The sequence below is a fragment of the Ostrinia nubilalis genome, chromosome 10 (assembly GCF_963855985.1).
Source record: "Ostrinia nubilalis chromosome 10, ilOstNubi1.1, whole genome shotgun sequence".
Lineage (NCBI taxonomy): Eukaryota > Metazoa > Arthropoda > Insecta > Lepidoptera > Crambidae > Ostrinia > Ostrinia nubilalis.
Window position 1 is genome coordinate 1,724,032 of NC_087097.1, and position 17,870 is coordinate 1,741,901.

General features: G+C 43.9%; 1 protein-coding gene and 1 long non-coding RNA gene across 2 annotated transcripts in view; one reads left to right on the forward strand and one right to left on the reverse strand.

Annotated features, from left to right (window-relative positions):
* Window positions 1-17,870, reverse strand: part of LOC135075398 (uncharacterized) — a 116,205-nt gene that overhangs the window by 70,976 nt on the left and 27,359 nt on the right. Inside the window, exons 3-10 of the mRNA XM_063969843.1 lie at window positions 16,028-16,153; window positions 13,818-13,974; window positions 12,443-12,564; window positions 11,447-11,588; window positions 10,918-11,043; window positions 10,141-10,423; window positions 8,707-8,939; window positions 4,511-4,666 (exon numbers count right to left, since the gene is read on the reverse strand). Coding sequence (XP_063825913.1) covers window positions 4,511-4,666; window positions 8,707-8,939; window positions 10,141-10,423; window positions 10,918-11,043; window positions 11,447-11,588; window positions 12,443-12,564; window positions 13,818-13,974; window positions 16,028-16,153 — 1,345 coding nt within the window. The remainder of the gene's footprint in view (window positions 1-4,510; window positions 4,667-8,706; window positions 8,940-10,140; window positions 10,424-10,917; window positions 11,044-11,446; window positions 11,589-12,442; window positions 12,565-13,817; window positions 13,975-16,027; window positions 16,154-17,870) is intronic.
* Window positions 45-1,026, forward strand: LOC135075641 (uncharacterized). The gene is made up of 2 exons (XR_010258083.1): window positions 45-683; window positions 884-1,026. It is a non-coding gene; the product is annotated as an uncharacterized LOC135075641 (long non-coding RNA).

Consider the following 17,870-nt stretch of genomic DNA (forward strand, 5'->3'; position numbering starts at 1 on the left):
CGGACACCACCGAGTTTGTGCCAATCGTCAACTAGGTTAGGACTGTATACTCATTTTGTATGTAGCGTAATTTTTAGGACTTTTTTATGAAACGAATAAAGTTTGTAAGATAATTGTGGTTGTTATTTGAATATTCCCTTTGCTGTGAGCGCAGTCGCAACGTCACACTTCCAAGTCAAAACCAATGGGCATGTTTGTTCCCAGTTTCCCACACTGGAGCTACGATGTTTTAAAAGGAATACTCCCATTATAATTGTCAGAAGGGTTCATCGGAGTGAAGCTATTCACGTACGACTACTCCGCGCACATTAAGGCAGAGCCGCCGGCCAGCGAGTTTGATTCTGACTCGGACACCACCGAGTTTGTGCCAATCGTCAACTAGGTTAAGACTGTATGTATACTCATATGTGTAGCGTAATTTTTAGGACTTTTTTATGAAACGAATAAAGTTTGTAAGATAATTGTGGTTGTTATTTGAATATTCCCTTTGCTGTAAGCGCAGTCGCAACGTCATACTTCTAAGACAAAACCAATGGACAAATTAAACTTGTCTATAATTATGTTTGTTCCAAAGTTCCCAGACTTGGAGCTACGAAGTTTTAAAAGGAATACTCCTATTATAATTGTCAGAAGGGTTCATCGGCGTGAAGTTGTTCACGTACGACTACTCCGCTCACATTAAGGCCGCTTGTAAACATCAGTTTTTTTGACCGGACAACGGCCCGATTTTTCACCGGATTTAGCGGTGGCGTATGGTTTATAATGAACGTGTGCACATGCATCGGACATAGGTCCGGCGAGAAAATTGACAGCAAACAAAGGATATCCGTTTTCTGACGGTCCGTCGTCCGGTGAAAAAACGGACGTCTACAAGCGCTCTAAGGCAGAGCCGCCGGCCAGCGAGTTTGATTCTGACTCGGACACCACCGAGTTTGTGCCAATCGTCAACTAGGTTAGGACTGTATACTCATATGTGTAGCGTAATTTTAGGACTTTTTTATGAAACGAATAAAGTTTGTAAGATAATTGTGGTTGTTATTTGAAAGTTCCCTTTGCTGTGATGCGCAGTCGCAACGTCATACTTTCTGGTCAAAACTAATGGACGAAATAAACTTGTTTATACGTTTATTCCTACACCGGAGCTGCGTAAGTAAGTATTGACCCTATTATCAAAAGTAAAACTCTTATTAAGGCGATTAGAGTCCTCAATCCGCGCCAAATGGGCATTTTGTAAAGCCTACTCCTCTTTTACTGCTGGATAGAAATAGTTGAAAAAAATATATGTTATACAACAGTTCAAGGACTACATTTGTGACGTTTGAATTTTCGCTACGTCTCTTTGTTTTGGATTAAAAAAATAAATACGGGACATCGATTTTTTACTTAAATTCCCTACTCCTCCAAAACGGCTATGTTAATTTAAAAGATTTTTGCACGAATAGATTAGGAATTCTTTAATCTTTAAATGACACGTTGCGTTTTTCAATCGAACATTACTTTCATTCATAAATTTTACTTTTGATAAATTCCGAACGTTTTGCTGTTGAGGGGGCCTTCGCGGGGTGCGGGCGGCAGTCGGCCGCTGGCCTTCAGACGGGGAGGTTGTGTCACTCGCTGCAAACTGACATTAGCGATCAAAATGAATTTTTTCTTTGGCTGAGTTGCACCACCTGACGTGACCTAACTTTGACCGTAGCTTTGGCGATAACCGGTGTTTTTTGTATGGAGTTAGACAGACTTTTGACGCTTGTCAAAGTTGAAGTAAGATGGTGCAACCCAGCTTTTGTTCGACAATAGATTTTATGTCAGAATTGTTCATAGAGTACGTGCAGTCAGATGATACAATTGAATTATGACGCGCTCAGACGCTATTTTCTACCTGAATAGAATCTATTAGTGTAAAAAAACTATAATTGACTCCAAAACAACTGCACTAGATAAATACAAGTAGAAAAATTATTACGTTATTTATTTACTAGGCCTTTGCAATCAGTATCCAAATTAGGAGCTAGTCAGAATCTGTAACTTAATCGATTTACGTGAAGAAAACAATTTATATTTTCAATATGTTCCTTCGCGAAAATACCACAATTAAAAATAACACCTGTAACGCCCCTGGGTATGCGGGTGTCTATGGGCGACGGTAATCATTTACCAACAGGTGATCCGTTTGCTCGTTTGCCTCCTGTCACATTAAAAAAATTAAGATAAAGTGATATTGAATTGTTCTATAGAGCTTATTAAAAAATTTGGATACTGATTACAAAATTAGCCATTTTCGGAGTCGGTGGCAGCCTACCTTTTGGTGAGTCGTTTTGGAGTTGGTTTTAATTTTTAGTGAAATTAATCTATTTCATAACGTACCTATATTATTAAAAAGTTTCGCAGATAATAACTGAAATCCTCTTATAAGGTGATGAATTTTAGGAGCATGTCATGAAACCAAAATTATTAGCATACAAGAGCTTGTTTTAAAAAAAAATCTTTTTATTTATGATGGGGAATTTACTGCGGCGTAGTAGCAGAGATTTTCCGTTTGTAGATCGTAATAATTTCGAAGAATAGGGATGTTTCGTGGATAAAGCAAGAAAGTAGCAAGAGTTTGAACTTACCAAAAACAAACTCTAAATGTATTTTTCACATTTTTAAACATGAAAATTTAAAGAGATGAAGCGCACCAAAGTTTAGAAGATGAGGCACATGACATCAAGGCACGCTTAAAAATGTGGCGATTTGTGTCGTCACGCGGAATTTCATCGCATCATATTATTATCTTCGTAATTACTTGTTTAATTGACAAATAAAAATATCCTGTGTCCAATATTTTTTGATAATGTAAAATTGACGGACCAAAAGTCTTTTTTTAAGAAACTAGCCTATTCTTATGGCCACATTCCAGCTCCATCATCAGACCCTGCAGTTTACCTTAGAGAATTGAAGACTCATGATTTTCAAAGTAGCGTACTTACATAACATTAGGTACTTGCTTATACAGGGTGTAACTCAATCAATTGATGAAGGATTTCTAATAAAAAGACAAATACATTTTCAGTTTATTCTTCACAAGTGACACAGAGAGAATGACAATAGACAAAAGCAGAAACATTTGCTTTTTTAGGCCATAGACAATACTAGGTACTAATGCGTTCCAATAGGGATGATGACTGGGTAATGAAATCGAAATTCTAATTAGTCCGTCAGACAGATAATTAGAAAATATTAGACTCATATTTTTTATTTTTTTCCACAATCGAATAATTACAGTATTATATTGAGTTGAAATCTCGCGTGACGTCACATTTGAGTAAAACTTCTACTCAAGCGTGGCGTATCACGCCATTTCAACTCGAGGTAGCACTGTTATTATTTAATTATGAAAGAAAATAAAAAATATGAGTCTAATATTTTCTAATTATCTGTCTGACGGACAAATAATTGAAATTTTGTCATCTAGCCTAGTTGTCGTCAGGAAGTTGGTCTAACTAATTCAGCTTGCAAGATTCCACCCGAACAAACATTTATGTAATTACCTACATACATCATAAATTGCAAGCTAAATAAAAGCTTGTAATAAAGTCGGGTTTGTTCAAATTTCGAGAACGACTGAACCGACAAAAGCATTACAACAAATTTTATCCCGTACAAAATGTTCATGGATTTTGTTATTTTTATTAAATACCTTTACGCCTGAGTTAAATGACACCGACATCAAGGTTCATCAATTTAAGTTTAAAATAATAGGCAGTAATGTATGAAGAAAGAGCTTCTATTCTGTATCTACCTATGCCCGTGTATTTTTGATCGGTGTCAAATCGGAGTTTTTGGTGCGGGGTACGCGGGTGTTGCTCGCGGCGTGAAGGTCAAACGCCCAAGGTCATTGAGGACTCTAATCGCCTTAATGTAGATATCTATGCTTTACTGTCAGAAGTCCCCTTCTACGTTCTACTCAGCGTAAGCTGTCCAAACCACGAAGGTGTGATTAATACTTTGACCCTATGCGCATACGCAACCTTACCTTATGGCACCCACAACGCTCCATTGCACTGCAAGCCATTAGAGACTTTACATGGTGCGGCATGTGTATTGCCAGGTCCTCAAGATAGCTCGAGGTCCTTATCGTCGTGTACAAATACAAATCATTTGGGAAGAGAGCGTCCGGACCTAGTAAAACTGAATCACACCATTGAGCCTGATGTCCTGTAACACAGGTATTTTATACCTAGCTCAGGCATCAGTCTCACACAAACTAGTGACTGAAACTTAATGTTAATGTACCTGTACTCTGTATTATAAGTTTGTGATGGGAAAAATAAACTATTTTATTTTTATTATTTTTTACACCCAACCCCTCAGTCCGAGTCATCTGGTGTATTGATTGAATACAGGGAAAGATATTTTTCAATGTTTTTGAACCTTATGGTTTCTCAATAAAGTTCACAATATTCCGCTACCAGGTATTTTTCAACTGTCATTGGATTATAAACCTTATCACACAGCAATAAGTACGCACCTGCACTCGCAGCGGGTGCACGCAGAGTAACGCAAGCAAATCGGGCGGCGGCAGCACGTCGCGCGCGCGCACGCCCATAGCACGCACTCCGGCGCACAGGAACGCGCCCAAGTACCGGTGTAGCGGGAAGTGGAACGATGCGTGCATCACCTCCGTCTGCAATGAGAATACGTGTCAGAAATGCTGCACACACCCTATGAGCGTGCGACACGTAGACAGAATCTACAGCTCCACTGCTAATGAAACCCTACTAAAGCCCGGTCTGTGAGCCCGTAGAATTTTTTCCAATGACCCCAAGCTACACATCCTTATCGCTCGCGCGTAATTATATTGCTGTCGCGACTGTGCGACGCGCGCCCACAGTGAGTGTGCGAGCGGGTCATTGAACAAAATTCTACGTGCCCGCAGACCATACTATAGTGGAAGTAAAAAGTCAACGCCTTGCATTGATTTTTCTTTGCAAAGCTTACAGAACTGTGAGCACGGAGGCTCTGCCAGTCCTGGCTGGTGTACTGCCGGTCGACTTAGAGGTACAAAAGCGTGCGGCTATGTACTTCGCATCAAGGGAAAATATAACCTCCGATTTCTTAAATAGCCGCGATCGTTCTAAAATAAGTCGATTATTTGATTCCCGAGAAGTCGTTGAAGAAGATTTACTTAATGAATGGCAAAAAAGATGGGATACGTCAGTCAAAGGACGTCACTTATATAAATTCTTCCCGAATGTACGCGAACGTCTAACTAGGCGATGGTTAGAAATCGACCATTGCTCGTCGCAGTTCCTCACGGGACATGGCAACTTTAAACATAAACTTCACGAATTCAAACTAGTTCCGTCTCCTTTTTGCGAGTGTTCCACTGATGATGTCAGTCATGAGCAGTCTGCCCATCATATCTTGTGGGAGTGTGATCTTTGGAAACATGAACGTGATATAATGCTTAATTCAATACAACATACATCTGTTTCCGCAATTTATTACACCGATCTTGTCGCGACAAGGAAAAATTTCCGTGCTTTTAAGCGATTTTGTGAAAAATATTATTGGCAGGTAGTTGCTAATTGCTCATAAGATAGGCCCCCTTAATTTAATTTATTGTCCGTGGTGCATAATCTTTTTCTTAAAGGTTTTAAACCTTTGTTTGTCACCTGTCATCCGCTTTGCAATGGAGGGAAGTCGAACCTTAATTTCGAACTCCTCCTATGTTCTTCTGATTAATTTCGTTGCGGGTCCAATGACAGTTTAACTTTCCCCCGGGACAAACTTGACCTTCATTGGTTGGGTTTTTGTGGCGGTCAAGCTGTAGATCCTGGCTACACAGGAGTTGCAGTGGTGGGAACGAGAGGTGGGAATAGTCCCGTTATAGTGGAAGTAGGTTTTATGCGTCAAGATTGTTGCACTTTGTCGCACGCTCATGGACTAACTTCTGTAAGGAATCTACAGCTTCGACGCCAATGAAACCCTACCAGTAAAAGTAGGCTGTGAGTAGTTATGGAATCAGAAATTAGGGAGTGACTGAAAAGATAAGCCGTAGATTTAATATGTGGCCGTGGGAAAAGTTGAGTTCGAATTTAATAAAGTATCGGTAGTTATAGATAGGGCTCAAGTTACAATAATATATTCTCCGAGACTACTCAACCTATACTGGTTGGGTTTAATCGGAGGCCAAGCAAAAATTGCGGGCCTCTGAAAGATAGAAAAAATCAACAGCACTCACGCGAGCGCACGCACGTGTGTCTGTATTAAAAAGTAGTATGAGCGGCGCAATTTGTCGGGTATTTACTTTTCTACACGCACGGTAAGCGCCGTGAGCGTGCACTAATAAGCGGGCGCAGCGGTGACCGTTCCATGCTCCCAGGCAAGTTTCAGCGTAGGCCTTAGACGAGTGCCCGCCGAATCCGGTATATTCACGTGTGTAAGAAAGCCACGCGCAATCTTCAGACGTCCAGAGCGGTGACCACTGCGTGCTCCCGGACAAGTTTTAGCGTAGGCCTTAGACGAGGGACAATCTCACGCATATTCACCTGTGTAAGATAAGAAAGCCACTCACCCTCTCCATATGCGGCGCGGTGAAGTGCACTCACTAGAGCCGCGTAGTAAGGGCCTACGCTAAAACTCACGCGAGCGCACGAACGTGCGCCTGTATCGAAATGTAGTATGAGCAGCGCTGGCCCGCTTCAGACACTCTCAAGTTTGAACGAAGGTCCTTAGACGCGCCGAGTCGCCACCGGCCGGAAAAATAGTATGAGCAGCGCAGTGCGGCGCGTGAGATGGGTCTCTAAACGCGTGGCAGGAGTCAAGCGCATGCCGCTGGCGTGCACTAATAAGCGAGCGCAATCTTTAAACGTCCGGAGCGGTGACCGCTCCATGTTATCGTGCAAGTTTTAGCGTAGTCGTAGCGTAGACGAGGGACGATCTCACATTCACCTGTGTAAGAAAACCACTCACCCGCTCCATATGCGGCGCGGTGAAGTGCACGGCGTCCAGCCACTCCTGCAGGTACGTGAGTGTCAGACGTCTGCTAGTTATATTGAAGATCCTTAGACGCGCCGGCTCTGTCACCAGCCGGATAATAAGTATGAGCAGCGCAGTGTGGCGCGTGAGATGGGTCTCTAAACGCGTGGCAGGAGTCAAGCGCATGCCACTGGCGTGCACTAATAAGTGGGCGCAATCTTCAGACGTCCGGAGCGGTGACCCCTCTGTACTCCCGAGTAAGTTTCAGCGTAGGTCTTAGACGAGTGCCCGCCGATCCACGTTTTCACCTGTGTAAGAAAGCCACTCACCCTCTCCATATGCGGCGCGGTGAAGTGCACGGCGTCCAGCCACTCCTGCAGGTACGTGAGCGCGGCGGCGATGATCCGCCTGGCCAGCGGCGCGTGCGCGGGCTCCGACAGGTGGCTCAGCACCGACCACATCGGGTACGCCGCCTCCAGCTCGCGAGAGCGGCGCGAGTAAGGGCCTACGCTAAAACTCACGTGAGCGCACGAACGTGCGCCTGTATCGAAATGTAGTATGAGCAGCGTAGACCAGCGTCAGACGTCCGCAAGTTTCAGCGAAGGTCCTTAGGGCAGTCGCAGCATCGCTACTAACGCGTGTTAGTCGCATTTGCAACGCACTATAGAAGTGATGCCAACGCGCTACAGCAGCGCGACAGCATCGCTATAAAATTCGCCGTGGGCAAGGGCCCTTAGACGCGCCGGCTTCGCCACCGGCCGCAAAATAAGTATGAGCAGCGCAGTGTGGCGTGTGAGACGGGTATCTAGTTCTCTACACGCGCGGTAAGAGCCGGGCCCACGCCACGAGCGTGCACTAATAAGCGGGCGCAATCTTCAGACGTCCGGAGCGGTGACCGCTCAATACTCCCGCGCTAGTTTTAGCGTAGGCCTTAGACGAGTGCCCGCCGATCCACGTTTTCACCTGTGTACGAAAGCCACTCACCCGCTCCATATGCGGCGCGGTGAAGTGCACGGCGTCCAGCCACTCCTGCAGATACGTGAGCGCGGCGGCGATGATCCGCCTGGCCAGCGGCGCGTGCGCGGGCTCCGACAGGTGGCTCAGCACCGACCACATCGGGTACGCCGCCTCCAGCTCGCGAGAGCGGCGCGAGTAAGGACCTACGCTAAAACTCACGGTCACGTGAACGCACGCTCGTGCGCCTGTATCGAGGGCAGGCCCGCGTCAGACGTCCACAAGTTTTAGAGAAGGTCCTTAGGCGCGCCGGCTCCACCAGCCGGATAATAAGTATGAGCAGCGCAGTGTAGTGCGTGAAACGAGTATCTAGTTCTCTTAACGCTCGCGAGCGTGCACTAATAAGCGGGCGCAATCTTCAGACGTCCGAAGCGGTGACCCTTCGTACTCCCGAGCTAGTTTTAGCGTAGGCCTTAGACGAGGGACGATCTCACGTATATTCACCTGTGTGTGTCAGACGTCTGCTAGTTATATTGAAGATCCTTAAACACGCCAGCTCTGTCACCAGCCGGAAAATAAGTATGAATAGCGCAGTGTGGCGCGTGAGATTGGTCTCTAAACGCGAGACAGGACTCAAGCGCATGCTGCGGGCGTGCACTAATAAGCGGGCGCAATTTTCAAACGTCCGGAGCGGTGACCGCTCTGTGCTCCCGGGCTAGTTTTAGCATAGACCTTAGACGAGTGCGCGCCAATCTCACGTACATTCACCTGCGTAAGAAAGCGACTCACCCTCTCCATATGCGGCGCGGTGAAGTGCACGGCGTCCAGCCACTCCTGCAGGTACGTGAGCGCGGCGGCGATGATCCGCCTGGCCAGCGGCGCGTGCGCGGGCTCCGACAGGTGGCTCAGCACCGACCACATCGGGTACGCCGCCGCCTCCAGCTCGCAAGAAAACGCTGCGTAGTAAGATGAGGGCTCGAACTCGATGTGACCGCCGGTCTCGCGGATGTTCACGTTCATGCCTGCGTGATATGAGAGTGAGTTTAGACAAAAAAAAATAGGAATATAATACAAGACGCGATTTACTGCAGATATAAGCCTCATAAAGTTAATATTCCTTCGGAATAAAGCAACAACCACGATCTGTCAAACGAAACCGATTTTAGGGTCACTGATTGTCACTGGATGTCATTTGTGTGTCAATGTAAGGATTATTTAGGTATATTGACTTCATGGCCTCAGCCTAAAACATGTATTTATTTTAAATTATAGACGCAGTGAACAATATAATATTTTAAGCGAAGCGAATGCAATATTTAAAATTGAAACTACAAGTGAAGCGTCCGTGTCCCTTGTAATTTAATTTTTAAATATTACATTACATCTTATCGCCGCGTATGACAATGTAATCATCGCCGTAAGCCGCTACTTTAATCGCGACAACATCGGCAAGCTATGCTCGACGTCCCGGAAAGTTTTAATATGTCGATTTTATCCAACAAATAATAGGGTATGACTCTGTTTGCTACATAATGTTGTTACAGTGAAATAACACATTATTTAGTACGACGAAAACCTGTTTATATTCTTTAAAATAAGCCGTTTCAATTATTACGTAACTATAATATTATTAAATTTCTGAAATAAGTTATACAGATTTATGAGTTCATAATTGATAATGATTGCGTATGTAGTGGTCCACTACAAGTGGATGTAATTATCTAATTCTAGTGGATATAATTAGGTTCGACAACCCATTTAGTTTTCTATTAACTAACAATAAATAGTTATTTGATTTAGCGGAAAGGCAACATAACAGTTACGTTTTCTTCAAAATAAATCATCAAAAAGGGACGCTACGCACATCCCTAGCGTCCACCCGAGCTACCCTTGAGCCCGCCGGCTCACATGATCGCGCTTTCGTCTAAAGCCCGGTCTGTGAGCACGTAGAATTTTGTCCAATGACCCCAAGCTACCCATCCTTATTGCTCGCGCATAATTATATTGCTGTCGCGACTGTGCGACGGGTGCCCGCAGTGAGTGTGCGAGCGCGACAGCAACATAATTACGCGCGAGCGATAAGGATGGGTAGCTTGGGGTCATTGGACAAAATTCTACGTGCTCACAGACCAGACTATGGACAACGTCACGAAGCCGATCAGATACGCGCGTGCGCTTTGCGTCACTTGCCGCTATTTGTTGTCTCCTCTATTTTTTACTCACCCTGCAGCATCGACAGGAACTCGAACCACATGTCCACCAGAGCGTCGTCTTGTAAGAACAGCAGCGCCACGCTCTTATGCGACAGCACGTTGTTAAAGTCCGACACCAGAGGCCAGTAGCAGTGCTCCTTCATGACACGCCGCGTGCAGTCGATGACGTAGTGGAAGTTCTGCTCGGGGTCGTGAAGCGTGTTCTGGACTAAGATCTTGCCCATCATCAGGCGTAGAGATAGCACCATCACGTGTAGCAAATGGAGTTGCTGAACGCAACGGAGCGCGAGGGCCTGGAAAGAAGATTTCGATTATTGTCTGTTATCGAGGTGCACATTAATTTATTTATGAATAGAACGATAGTACCAATAACCAATTACACTATTCAAAAAGTATCATGTTCAGAATAACATTTAAATACTTTGCACAATTTATTTTTATTTTATTTTGTTTTATTCAGAAAACAAACAGCTTACTTTAACATAAGAAAACTACACACAAATAATGAGGGTTTTCGCAAATGAAAAATCCGCCAGAGGGCAATACGTCGACGCGAGGTCCAAATGCTGCATGATTGGTTATTTTTGACATGACATTGACAGATATGTCAAAATCTACCAATCACGCAACAGTCAGACCCCACATCCACGTCCCGCCATCTAGCGGATCTTTCATTCGCGAAAACCCTCATTAGACATTTTAGATAATTATTTTTTTTATTCGAACGAACTCGTCTATCACGATCGTGCGCGTCAGGTTTTAGAAACAGTTTCAGTCGGACAGATACCTCGTTGGAGAACAGCTGTACCGACATGTGCACGACGCGGTTGGACAGCGTGTCGGGGTCGGACGCCGCCTCCAGCACAAGCGGGATTCGCGCGTAGTGCATCACGAACGTGCGGGTCAGGTGTTCCTGGGGACAACGTTTTATTATCACTTTGTGTCTGGAAATACCTCTGCGATCTTAAAGCTCCAACTGTCAAGCATACGATGAGGTTTAATAGCTCATGCCCGTGAAAAGCCTCTTCAGCTTGCAATCAATAATAATACAGGGTGTTATGGATAAGTTACAATTTTATAGTGGTACAGGCTGCGGCGCTACTAAGGTTTTTATTCCTTTGGTGATTGGTGTAAAAAATATCGAGCAAGTAGCGAGCTATATCGAGTTAGATATTGTAATATGAACCTGTAGTTTACACTCTGTAAACTTATCGTTTACGTCACACTTAGAAGCCAACTTGTTTTCTCACTAGCGCCCTCTGGTTACAACTAACCGACACCTTCATACACTATTCTGTTTCTCAATTATTACTTACTTTGTAGTCTTGATCGGGCAGCATATTGAGCAGAAAGCAGACGACGTTCTGCGGGAACTCGTACTTGAACGTCCAGAATATGAACTCGTCGAGTAGTGTGTTGTGTTGTAGGCGCGGCGCTAGCGCAGGCAGATGTCGATATCTGGCGAGAGAAAGATGATTTTATAATATTGCTCAAGTTTAAAAAGTTTATAAAGGTTTCTCAAGGGATTGCGCGCGTTATGGGGAGTCACGGCAAGGGATTTTTAAGTGACGATTAATAAATAAATAAATAATAAATAAATATTCTTAGACATTTTACACGGCGCTTCTAGTCCCAAACTAAGCAAAGCTTGTACTATGGGTACTAGACAACGGATATAAACGTACTTAAATAGTTTTTTTTTTTGTAAATACATACTTATTATACATAGAAAACACCCAGTCCAATACAAACAAATATGTTCATGCACACAAATGTTTGTACTGTGCGGGAATCGAACCCGCTACCTCTGGAATAGTAGTCCGTTTCGAACCACTACAGAAACGGCCGACAAAATAATAATGTACCCTAACACTACAGTTGAAATTGCAATGTAGGCTGTCGCTTCAGTATTCCTAATCATGCCGAGGCTTGTCAAAATATTAACATTGCAAATTTACCGTAGCGATAAAACTAGTAACCGTTTATGTGCGCAGTCCGTAAAAATAAGAAAATTCAAGTAAAGCCTTTCTTCAGGCAGAATAAAATGGTTCAGGGCAACAGTTTGCTGGGATTTTTGATTCTTTCGACTACGGCCAAATCATAAACAGAAGGTCAGTTGGTTTAGAAAACGGCTGATCATATCATCAAAAGAAATAATGTTCTTGCTTCGAACATCACGTTTAGGCAAGTCGTAGTAGACGCCTACAGATGGCGAGTTCGAACCCAGTCAGTACAATGCCCGTGATGCAAATGCAAAATGCAAAAATGCAAATGGAAAAGTATGACTGATGTGGCTGAATAAATATACTCACTCATCAGGAGGTTCCGGCGCGGGGAAGGACTCGATAGCTTTCTCGTACATTTTGTTGGACTCGGCCATGTAGCAGCCATACTCCGTGTCCGGGAACGGCGGCTCTACTAGATTTCTGTACATCTGCGAATAAAATAATAAATTAACATTTTAATAGTACCCAGCTCTGATAACAATAGTAACATGAAGAGTGATGACTCTGGTCCTTTGAGATGCTTTTTTTGATTTGGACTTATTACACAGACATCGGCCACATTCCGTTTTTTCTCTCGCTCTCATCAGATGGTGATTCTTTGCGATTAAACGAGACGACATGACCGGAAATGTGTAGCTGGAAGTATGGCCGATAGTACTTAGGTAGAATTTACGGTAACGTCAGAGGCGCGCAGAGGGCACTCAAACGAGCATCGAGCGCCCCTGAGGGAGGCCCGAACCTAGGTTTATTTAGGGCTTTGATGGGAGAGGGAAGGCTGGTATTAGAATCGCGCTGACGCACGTTTACCATCGGCGCTCCACAGCCGCAATGTATGAAGCGCCAACGATCAACAAGCGGTCAGCGCGATTCTAAAACGTATGTATGGTTAGTTTTAAGTTATTATTAAGTACCTACAGTAAGTTATGCTACCGCATTAAGTCTTACCTGTAAAGATAGTGTAAATGTGTGGAAAATAAATAACTAAAAATATTAAAAATCCGCCTAAAATAGCATTGGGTTGAGGGACATGTCAGTACCGCGAGAATAGACTGATCAAGTGGGCGGCGGTCTTCGTCAAAGGACGGAAACTTGGTTGGTGTGGTGTGTTGCCATTTTGCGCGAGTTGTTACTGTTAGGCGCCTTCGAGTGCCCATACCTGCGGGTTGATGAGCGCCTTGGTCATGGCGGAGCGCCTGAGGTCGCCTATGTTGTTGAACTCCATGGGCGAGAAAAGATGTGATCGCGACTCGGGACCTCGCCAAAGAACGGAATCTTGGTGTGGTGCTATTTTCTATCTATTGTTCTTCCTTCGAGTGCTCATACCTGCGGGTTGATGAGCGCCTTGGTCATGGCGGAGCGCATGAAGTCGCCCATGTTGTCAAACTTCATGAGTGAGAAAAGACGTATCAAGTGGGTCGCGACTCGGGACCTCGCCAAAGAACGGAATCTTGGTGTGGTGCTATTATACGTGAGTTGTTCTTCCTTCAAGTGACGGCCCATACCTGCGGGTTGATGAGCGCCTTGGTCATGGCGGAGCGCCTGAGGTCGCCCATGTTGTCAAACTTCATGAGTGAGAAAAGACGTATCAAGCGGATCGCGACTCGGGACCTCGCTAAAGAACGGAATCTTAGTGTGGTGCTATTATACGTGAGTTGTTCTTCCTTCAAGTGACGGCCCATACCTGCGGGTTGATGAGCGCCTTGGTCATGGCGGAGCGCATGAGGTCGCCCATGTTGTTGAACTCCATGAGCATCTGCACGTAGAACTCGCAGTCGTGCACGGCGATGCGATAACCATCCGACTTGGACTGCGCGCCCGCTGTGGTGCTGAAGTTGTCGCTGGAACAAGGACATAGACCATTAAAATTTATGACCAATAAAACCACAAAGTTGCACAGCGTGCTATGGAGAGGGCTATGCTCGGTGTTTCTTTACGAGATCGAATGAGGAGATCCGTAAACGAACTAAAGTCGCTGACATAACCCAACGGATTAGCAAGCTGAAGTGGCAATGGGCAGGGCTCATAGTACGCAGAACTGACGGCCGATGGGGCAGCAAGGTTCTGGAGTGGAGGCCGCGTACCGGAAAACGCAGCGTGGGACGTCCACCCACAAGGTGGACCGACGGCATCATAATGGTAGCAGGAAGGAGCCGGATGCAGGCCGCTACCAACCGGGCAACATGGAAAGCATTGGGGACTGGGGAGGCCTATGTTTAGTGGACGGTGGACGTCCTGTGGCTGAAATTATGATGATGATGACCAATTTGAGACAATGGTTGTTTTTTACTTTTTTAATAAGTTGAGAGCGCAACGGTTTTCCTGCTGCTCTTGCCTACCTCGTTACATCAATATCAATATCTAGGCGTTTTCTATACATACATATAAGTAATGCGTCCTACTCATTTTATCTCGGTTTCGGGACAAGGGAGGGAAGGAACAATACAAAATAATGTGTTTCAAACGTCAGACAATGAAACTGTCCAAGTTTAGAAAAGAAGCGTGATTTTATTGCTAAAGGTACCTATTCCAAACGATTGTTTAATTAGATGTACTAGATTAGATAGATAACTTTACAAAACAGGGTTAACATGGTCATGAATACGTTTTTAAATTGCCTAATCATGATTACATTCCAACAATAGTGTCCCGCAAAGTATCATACTTTAACACATTGCTATTGTTCTATCCGTTGGCAATGAATAGGTTCATTCGACCATTCAAACATTATAGTACATTTACGGTAATGGATATACCGTTATTGCTATTACTAGTGTGAAACCTATTTTAAAAGTAATGTAACACTTGAACGTATTTAACGCCGGTGGAAGCCTTAAGCGCACTTGTGAGTCATCGTATAGTTCCACGTAACAAGAGGAGGTTTACAAATCATCATCCACCTATCTCCTCTATTATTATCTGTTACATTTCTCTAATGGGACACTAAGAGAAGTACCGACAACTGTACATTGCGAGATATTTTCAAGTGAAATATATGTAGATATGGTAAGTGTTATGAAGAGTGTTTACGAACTTTTAAGGAACATTAATTATTAATCCCTTTTAGAACTAAGATAGTCATATTGCATCGTTTTAACTAAAACCCTGTATTAGTAGCCATACATTAAATAGGTAGTTGAAACTTTTTTTCAAATAAGTGGTCTAAAATAATAGCCCTTTTTTTAAATTACAGTGAATTTTTATCAACTCATAGCATCATAATTAACAATACATTTTCTTGTTCTACCCGCTATCAGCTGTTCGACATAAAACTTTCATTTCTATTCTAATGTTAGTACAAAAGCGGTAATGGTACTGTTTGTCCGATAAAGTAGGTTAAGTACGCACTCGCCCTTAAAATCCACTTAGAGGTAAAAGGTATAAAGTAGTTTTATTATAATTTATTAATGAATAGATTGTTTCTTTACGCAATAGCAAAATAAAGGTGATGGAAATGAAATCCAACCAGTAGGCCTAAGATGCGCGCCGCGATAAGCGGTTATCACGCCATTTTATAGATTTTCCCCATACATTTTGACGTCGATAAAAGTTATCGCGGCGCGCATCTTAGGCCTACAGTGAAGGTCAAGTTTGTCCCAGGGGGGATAGTTAAACTGTCATTGGAATCGCAATGAAATAAATCAAAAGAATACATAAATAGGAGTTCGAAGTTAAGTTTCGACTTCCCAGCACAAAGCGGATGACAGGTGACTAAGCAAAGGTTGATGAAGTATAGTCACGAAGAACATGATGTCGTCCCTTGCGTGACCCAAAAAACTGCACACAGGAAGATTTAATGAAGGCTACTGACAACGCCACTCTTGTAGCGGAGTTTTGGGCTGACACTGTGTAGGTTTGTTGTCGACACGGCAAGAAGAATGAAGTATTGCCTACCTGTTCTCCCTGAAGTGCTGAAGCAGCCTCAGTATGAGTCGCGGCATCATGGCCTCGGCGACGCACATCAGCTCCGCCGGCGCCGTGCCCGGCCGGGGACATTTGTTGCCATGGTTGCTGCAGAACCTGCGAATAAGAAAAACATTTGTAAAGCGACAGCACATCAGGTTTGTTGCAAAACAGCGCCTTAAAAACTACGTAAGATCCTACCATAATGTGGACCGACTACATCATAAAGGTAGCAGGAGGCGCTGGACGCAGGCCGCTACCAACCGGGCAACATGGAAAGCATTGGGGGAGTCCTATGTTCAGCAGTGGACGTCCTATGGCTGAGATGATGATGATGGATGATCCTACAGTGTTTGGCTTGACGATCCGTATCTGTACATAGGTTCAGGATGACGCGTGATAGGCAGCGGCGACTGGATCTCCACACAAACTCAAAGAACATGATTCTTCATTTGAAGCCAAATGCCTGAAATGAGACCTACGAAACTACTGCGGTAAGAACCGATATTGGCAGTATTAGAATCATATCAGGATCAGTAATGGTCCATAACGGTATCCCTAGAGACACCTACAGGAAGTGACTGTTTAGAATTGTAGTCACGGGCTGCACTACTTTCATAAATGCGTTTGACTTTTTCATACAATTTAATGTCTCACGGATGTTAAAACCTCATTAGTATGCCCAGTTGACAATCAGTAATTTTAAACCCAAGAGATCTAACGTGCGATTTTATTGTGATCTATAGTGCGTTATGGGCTAATGGGCATATCATCTAAGGCGGATCAATGTTGATATCTTGTTTGACGCCCCAATTAGAAACAAACTGCCCTTCGAGGCGAGGAGTGGCCTGATCTAGTTCGCCAGTCCAATTGGTGTCGATGCATATCGAGCCATAAGTATGCACAATTATTTAGATCAGCACCATTTCCTCGTTTCACTCGCACACAGCCAGTTTAGTATGGCAATGGGTGAGCAATAGGCGGTCATTGTCAAGAGCGCACATTTGTATTCCGAATGTGCGCGGGCGCAACCTGGGTGAAAACTATTACGTAGGCGAACTCCCTGCTCTGTTTGCCTAGTAGTTGTTGACTCGTTTCAATAAAAGGCACTTTAGCGAGTTTTATGGGACGTAAATTGTGTCTTTGACATATTATTAATGATGATGTCATGTTCCTTTATGTTGTGCTTTAGACGCGTGTAAATGACCGTCATTTGTCCAAATTAGTTTAGTGTTTAGGTGTCAACGGACGTACAAGCATCCGGCAATGCATTGTGGAAAGAAACAGATAAAGACTTCAACCATTAGTTGTTGTGTTCAAAATTACAATGAAGCACAAATTATAATACATAATTTTCATATAAATCTATATTATTTACAACAGAATACAATACGAATGTACTTTATTTAAAGCCATAAATTGCTCTTGCATGACATGCTGCACAGACAACCATTGTTGTAAATCCAAACAAAAAATATGACTTCAATGTATTTATTTCACCATAACACTATCAACAATCTAGATCTATTTATAGCCACGAAAATTTAATAATACAGGGCGTTGGAACGCCATAAAAAGCGTTTAATCCAATCATTATCTCATGCCGCGTCTTCGTAATAGCTTTTGGAACAATCAGCCTAACCAGAGCATAAAGTCGTATGGTCTCGACGGTGACGTCACCAGCAGCCAAGTCAAGGCCTGTCAAGTTCAAGCGTTAGGGTCGGAAGGTCGTGCCTCTCGCTTGCTTGTGGTCCTGATTCGATTATGCGTCTCTTTCTGATTGCGGAGGCTAGTCGTTAATACAGGCTATTACTAATTTCAGTGCCACAGGGTC